This window comes from Sorex araneus, chromosome 6 (assembly GCF_027595985.1).
Source record: "Sorex araneus isolate mSorAra2 chromosome 6, mSorAra2.pri, whole genome shotgun sequence".
Taxonomy (NCBI): Eukaryota; Metazoa; Chordata; class Mammalia; order Eulipotyphla; family Soricidae; genus Sorex; species Sorex araneus.
The window spans coordinates 106,587,136-106,594,323 of NC_073307.1; the positions used below are offsets into that span (position 1 = coordinate 106,587,136).

At 46.5% G+C, this 7,188-nt stretch overlaps 1 protein-coding gene across 1 annotated transcript; it reads left to right on the forward strand.

Annotated features, from left to right (window-relative positions):
• The first annotated feature begins 108 nt into the window (after positions 1–108).
• On the forward strand, positions 109–5,441 carry TIMM10B (translocase of inner mitochondrial membrane 10B). Its single transcript, XM_004621220.2, has 3 exons — positions 109–169; positions 350–445; positions 594–5,441. The coding sequence occupies exons 1-3, from the start codon at positions 128–130 to the stop codon at positions 768–770; spliced, it is 315 nt and encodes a 104-aa protein (XP_004621277.2). The 5' UTR covers positions 109–127; the 3' UTR covers positions 771–5,441.
• The last annotated feature ends 1,747 nt before the right edge of the window (positions 5,442–7,188 follow it).

The window sequence follows — 7,188 nt, forward strand, 5'->3', positions numbered from 1 at the left end:
ACGTTGACAACGGGGGCAGGGTGAACCTTGAAGCGACCCCTCGGTCCCCGAGGAACGGGGAGCGATCACTTCCGGGGCGTTCCCGCGCCGTCCTCCCGGAAGTGACGCAGGCCGCGCGGCCGGCGCGATGGAGCAGCAGCAGCAGCAGCAGCAGCAGCAGTTGAGGAACGTGAGTGCACAGTGTCGCCTGCTCGCGCGCTGCCGGGGAGCCGCTGGAGAACTAGGGTTCGCAGGGCTGGGGGCGGCGGGGTGGGGTGCGCGGCCCCTTTCGGGGAGCTCGAGGCGGCGCGGGTCCCCTGGGAGGCGTGGACCCCCGGCCCGCTGAGCTCCGGGTCCTCTTCCCCCCCAGCTGCGGGACTTCCTGTTGGTGTACAATCGGATGACGGAGCTCTGCTTCCAGCGCTGCGTGCCCAGCCTGCACTACCGAGCCCTGGACGCCGAGGAGGTGGGCCACTGAGTAGGGGTGACCCCGGGCCGCGCCTCTGCCCCCTCCCCTGCCGCCCTCTCCTTGCGAGTGTCGCCCAGGCAGGCCGGGGTGGGGACGCGAAGGAGCCGGACCTGCAGCAGCCGCTTGCACCCTGTCTTCTCTCCAGGAGGCCTGTCTGCACAGCTGCGCCGGGAAATTGATCCATTCCAACCACCGCCTCATGGCCGCCTACGTGCAGCTCATGCCCGCCCTGGTACAGCGCCGCATCGCCGACTACGAGGCCGCCACCGCCGTGCAGGGGGTTGCTGCCGAACAGCCTGGAACGTCGCCGTCAGGCAGCTGACCCCCCCGCCCCCGCCCAGCGCTGGGCTAGGTGGCACTGCTGGCATATCTAATATGAAGGACTGTGGGCTTATTGAACAGTCGCTTGAGAGCTGGGTATTGTCGCTCCTTTCCCGGGAGCCAATAAACCAGTTGTACTGTTTGGTTTATACTTGAGTGAAGGAAGCAGTGCCCACTTTGGAGACATCCTTTGTCGTGTCACTTAGTGTGTATATGCTGCCTTGAGACTTGAGAAATCACCTGTGTGTAGAAGCAAAACCAGTATTCCTGGGGAAGGTGTGAAGGTACAGTGGGTGATTCCGCAGGAAGTTGCTTTCTGCCCAGATGACAAAGAAAATGGAAAATCCATTTTGCACTTATGTCTTTACAAGACTCACTTGTGAACAAGTACACATTTACTCATAAATGTTTCTTATGGAATTTTTTTTCAAAAAGGTTTTCTGGGAAGGAGGACATGACAAAGGGCAACGGATGGAGAAACCACAGCGCTTATAAGCACTACATCCTGGGAAATCAGTTCCCTAGCACAAGAGATGAAACCTGGAAGAAGTCTGGGGTGTTGGGGCTGGAGCGATAGCACAGTGGGTAGGGCGTTTGCCTTGCACGCGGCCGACCGAGGTTCGATTCCCAGCATCCCATATGGTCTCTCAAGCACCACCGGGAGTAACTCCTGAGTGCAGAGCCAAGAATAACCTCTGTGCATCGCTGGGTTTGACCCCAAAAATGAACAAAACAAAAAAGAAGTCTGGGGTGTTCTGGAACTTCAAACTCTTTCCCCAGCTTGTTACCTTCTTACTATTTTCTATCCTCCCAGGATGAGCAGTTAAAACCCTTAGAAAGCCTGGTGCTTGGAGGTGTAGTTCAGTAGCAGAATTCTTGCCTTGCATATGGGAGGTCCAATTCTGGGCTCTGCAGAAAAATAAAATGAAAACAAACTTTGTTCTTGTTTCACAGGCATTCAGAAAAGAGAAAATGGGAGATACAACTTGACAGGGGAAAACTCATGGTAACATTAGATAGTGATGTTTTCAGAAAGAAGAAAGGATAAGCAGAGTCATTTTGACAACTATACCTAAGGTTTTGCCCATGTCTATGCTCTTGATACCAGCTGTTCCACTCTTTACCCCACATGGTTCCCACTGTCTTTATTACTCTGGTTTCTAATTCCAGCCTTTCCATTTTTTCCTTGTTAGAGCCCTCTGCAGAATTTACTTTTGTTTGTAGTGGTTTGATTTTTCAGGGGGGTGGGGATTGGCAGGTGTCATCTGATAGGGATTGGAGGCCACTCTTAGCTTGCTCCTGGATGTGCTAAGGGACCATGTGGCCTGTGGGATTGAATCTAGGGCTTCCTTATGTCAAGCATACACTTCAGCATTTTTAGGTATCGTCCCTGCTGTTTTTAGCAGTCTGAATGGTGCATCACATCATCACTATATGTTCTTACTTCCCCATGTCCCCTTTAATTGATTCTTTTGTTCTTAAACACTGCTAGAGAAAAGCAAAACTGCAGTGAATGCCACTCCACTGAGAATTGTTTCCAAATTCAACAAGCCCTTGCTACTAACAGGTTTTGTGGACTCCTGATCTTCTAGTCCCCCATCATAGCAGGCTTTCTATGTCTTCACTACTTTTTTTTTTTTTTTTGCTTTTTGGGTCACACCCGGCAATGCACAGGGGTTACTCCTGGCTCATACACTCAGGAATTACTCCTGGCGGTGCTCAGGGGACCATATGGGATGCTGGGAATCGAACCCAGGTCGGCTGCATGCAAGGCAAACGCCCTACCCACTGTTGCTATTGCTCCAGCCCCTCTATCTTCACTACTTTCAATCCTCTACTTCCCACCTAAACTCTCCAGCTATAAGGTAACCATATTTCTCATATAGAGAAAATAGAAGTTTTTAAACATTGCTCCCATAGGCTGGAGCCATAGTAACAGCAGGTAGGGCTTTATCCTTGCACGTGGTAAACCCTGGTTTGATCCCCAGCATCCCATAGGGTCCCCCAAGCACTACCAGTAATTCCTGAGTACAGAGGCATGAGTAACTCCTGAGAATTACTGGGTGTGACCTCCCCCAAAAATAAATAAACATTGCTCCCACAGGAACTCCCTGCATTCACATACATAAAGCAGATATTTTTCTTTCCTGGCCGATCAGAAAATTTTGTGTTATATAATTGCAAATATAAAATCAGCAGTTGTTGCAGTTGGAGAAATAGCACAGTGGGTAGGGTGTTTGCCTAGCACGAAGCCTACCCGGGTTCGATTCCCAGCATCCCATTTGGTTCCCTGAGCACTGCCAGGCGAAATTCCTAAGTGCAGAGCCAGGAGTAACCCCTGTGCATCGCCAGGTGTGACCCAAAAAGCAAAAATAAATAAAATCAGCAATTGTAGCTGATACATTAAATTCATGTTTTGTATGTTGTTTATTTTGGGGTAGGAGCTTGTCAGGGATGGAACCCGTGCATATGCAAATACTAATGCTCAGCAGTAAAATCTCAGGCCCTTAAATTCATGTTCTCACTATACCAGATTCCCTTCCAAAATAATAACTTGCGCACACGCTGTACAGATTCTGATATTGGCATATGTCATGTTTTTACTTAGTCTTTACAACAAAGCTATGGAGGGGCCAGATTATAATACAGGAGTTAAGATATTTGCCTTGCATGTGGCTTCCCAAATTCACCCCAAGCATTGTATGGTCCTCCAAGGTCCAACCCTAACATAAAATGAAATCAACCCAGACATATTACTACTCAGATGAAAAGACAAGAATTCAAGAAACCAATCCTATGTACTTACCTACTGAGAAAAATGACTTCAGTTGCCTTTTGCCTTTTTTTTTTTAACTTAGAAAATTTTATTATTTTTTTTTTTTAGCTTGTGTTGAAAGGTTTGTTGCTGATCAGGAAGTGACTTCAGGCCTACCTAATAAAATTGTTTCATTGGAAAATATAAATGCAGTACAAACAGTATTAACTCCCCAATTCCCTGAGAGAGTAATGGGGACCTAGGACATTGTGCTGCTGGTGGGAGAATTCTCTAGTGTCCTTGAAAAACTTACTAGGAATTGTTTCCATGTCACATACAGAGTAATTGCTGGAGGAAGGATAGAAACATCTGATTCTAAAGCCTGTGTTCTTTGGGCTTTTGGAGCCTTCTGTTTGCTTGCTCATTTGCACTGAACCTGTCTCTCAACATGGTGAAACAGGTACCTCTCTACCTGATGCAGTTTGTTCCTTAAGTTTTCTATCTCGTCTTTTTTTTTTTTTATTTACGTATGTATGTTCAATACTTAGAAGACCTTTAATCTTATCATTTATCTTCCACAGTCTCTGAAGTCTTAAGTCTTGTCATAAAGCCATTGGCATAATGAGGACAAATTATCCCCTTTACACAAACTCTTTGAACACTTTAATGAGAGCAGATTATCCCCTTTTACACAAACAGGGTTGATGTGGCTTCAGAATTTAGCTGCCTGCTCCTCTGGAAAGTCAATTCCTATTCAATTAAGGGAAAGTAGTGGTCCTCCTCTCCTGCATTACTCTAAAAAGTTAGCACTGGGGTTTCCTTTCTATCCCTTAACTTTACGTGGACATTTAGTATTATGTCTTAGCCACCCACTCTCAAGTGTATCCTGATCAGGGTCATAGAGGTATAGCGGGTAGGACTGCTTGCCTGGCAAACAGCGACCTGGGTTTCATCATGGCACCGCATGGTCTCCTGACCCCACCAGGAGTGTTCCTTGAGCACTGCTGGGTGTGGCCCAAAAGACAAAAATGTGATCTGTTGTTCTTTTTTCCCTTTTCTCGATCTGGTCTTATGGTCATAGAATATATAGATTAGATTTAGCAATCTTAAAGGTAGGTGTGTTTGTGTGATTGTGGTGCACTGTTGCCACACAATGTAAATAAGGTCTGGGGCTGAGGATGTGGTTAGAGTGGTGGAGCAACTGCCTTGCATGTATGAGGATCTGAGTTCATTCCCTTGCACCCCTCGCCCCCCCCACCCCCCCCCACACACACACAGTGGCTGGTTCTGGCCCTGAGGACATCTGGAAGTGCCTCCCGTAAGAACTGAAAACAAACAAACAAAAAATTTCAGGACATACCTCTGTCTTTCTCTGCCCCCTTTTACTACTCGGGATGGATCCTGACATTGAACTCTTGGTCATGAAGACAGACCACTCCTTTGAGGAGAGCAAAATAACTAAAAGGCTGCCATTTGATCCTGGAGTATTTACACACAGATAAAAATGTGTGGAGAAAACATAAGCTTCTTTAGGGGTAAGCACATCTGGTGGTGCTCAGGGGCTACTCTTAGCTTTGACCTCAAGAGTCACTTCCAGCAGTGTTCAGGGGAACATGTGGTATTCTGGATTGACCTCGCAGCCTGCATGCAAAGTGTGCACTCGGCCTTTTGAGCCATGCCTCTGGTCTCTTTTCCCTTTCTTTCCTCTTCTCTGTCTTTCGCTTTCTCTCTCTCTCTCTCTCTCTCTCTCTCTCTCTCTCTCTCTCTCTCTCTCTCTCTCTCTCTCTCTTTTCTCCCCCAACCTTTTCAACTCTCCCCCAAAACCTCAGGTCTTTTACATGCAAGGCATGTGCTCTATCTACCACAGAATGACACCCCCAGCCCCATAAAATAAAGTATCATGTTTAAGCCATTGTCTTTTGTGGTCTTTTTAATTTTTGCAGCATGTGCGGGGAGGCTAAATTTGAGGGTTCCATTATTTCCCACTGTTGCATAATCCCTAAGATTGTGGATATATTATCTTTGTAATTATGCTATATTATCTGTGTGGGTGGGCTTTACCTGACCACATGAACTTTTGAAAAGCAAGGAACCCTCTCTGGTTGTTTGTAGAAGAAAGCATCAGAAATATTTGAAGACTAACAGCTTGAGGAAGTTGCTGGTTAAAGATGAAAGGGTAAGACAGCAAGGAAGGTCAGTCATCTGTGGGAATTACTTGAAAGTGACCCCTCATCGGTGGCAAAGAAGGAAACAGAGACATTCATCCTACAATTCTAAGGAATTTTGCCAACATCAAGAATGAACTAATGAAGGTTCTCCTCTGCCTCCCCACCTCTTCTAGATAAGACCTCAGCTCAGCCAACACCTTGATTTCAGGTTTATGGCATCCTGTACAGAAAATCCAGTGAAGCTGGAAATCTAATCTAGTTAAGAAACCACAATGGGTGTTGTATTTAGAGCTGCTTACATTGAGTTAATTTGTTGCAGAGTCACAGACAACTTGTCTCCTGGACTCAGACCTAAAGAGAGATGTAGGTAGACTCTGAAGTGGAAGCAATAGTGAGGCCAAGGTCCTGCAGGTAAGTAGTGTGACTAAAGGAGAGACAGTTAGTCACAGGTAGTTGATAAGAGAGCAACTTTTAGCTGTGGTAGGGTTTGGCTTTTTTTTTTTTTATCTGAAGGAATGGTGATATAGCATAGTGATTTCTGAGCAGGGGAGTGATATAGTCTGCCTATGTTTGAAAAGGGTCACCAGCTACTCTGAGAAGTGCAGATTGCAGAGAGACCAGATAGAAAGCCATGGAATAATCCATAGTAGTTAGATCAAGGTTTCTGCAGGTGGTAAGAAATGGCTCGGTGGGACTGGAGCAATGGTACAGAAGGTAGGGCATTTGCTTTGCACACAGTTGACCTGGATTCTATCCTGGCATCCCATATGGTCCCCTGAGCACCACCAGGAGTAATTTTTTAGTGCAGAACCAAGTGTAACCCCTGAACATTGCCAGATATGACCCAAAAAGCCAAAAAAAAGAAAAAGAAGAAGAGGAAAAAAGAGGAGGAGGAAAAAGGAGGAGGAGGAGGAAGAAGGAGGAGGAGAAGGAAGGAGGAGGAGGAGGAGGAAGAAGAGGAGGAGGAGGAGGAAAGAGAAAAAAATGTGAATAAGAAAGTCAAAGATGATAATTTATCAGGTAATCAAGTGGAGATATTAAGTAGCTAGATACACAAATTTCAGTGCAGCGGTGGGAATCTCAAATGTAGAATTAAAAAATTATTAAGCGTTGGGGCTGGAGCAATAGCACAGCGGATAGGGCGTTTGCCTTGCACGCGGCTGACCCGGGTTCGATTCCCAACATCCCACAAGATCCCCTGAGCACCGCCAGGAGTAATCCCTGAGTGCAGAGCCAGTATTAACCCCTATGCATTGACAGGTGTGACCCAAAAAGCAAAAAAAAAAAAAAATCAGCATTCCTTTCCCCTCACCATATACAACAATACACAGACATTTTTGAGCTTCTAGTGACTAAGGATTTTTATTTTCGTAATCGGCTTTTGGGGGAAGGTGAAGTGGGGTCGGGGGACAGTGTCCCCGAGATAGTTATGTGTCTAGAGCTAGCTTAGACAGTCGGTGAATGCATAAACAGACACCTGATTCATAAGTGCGCAT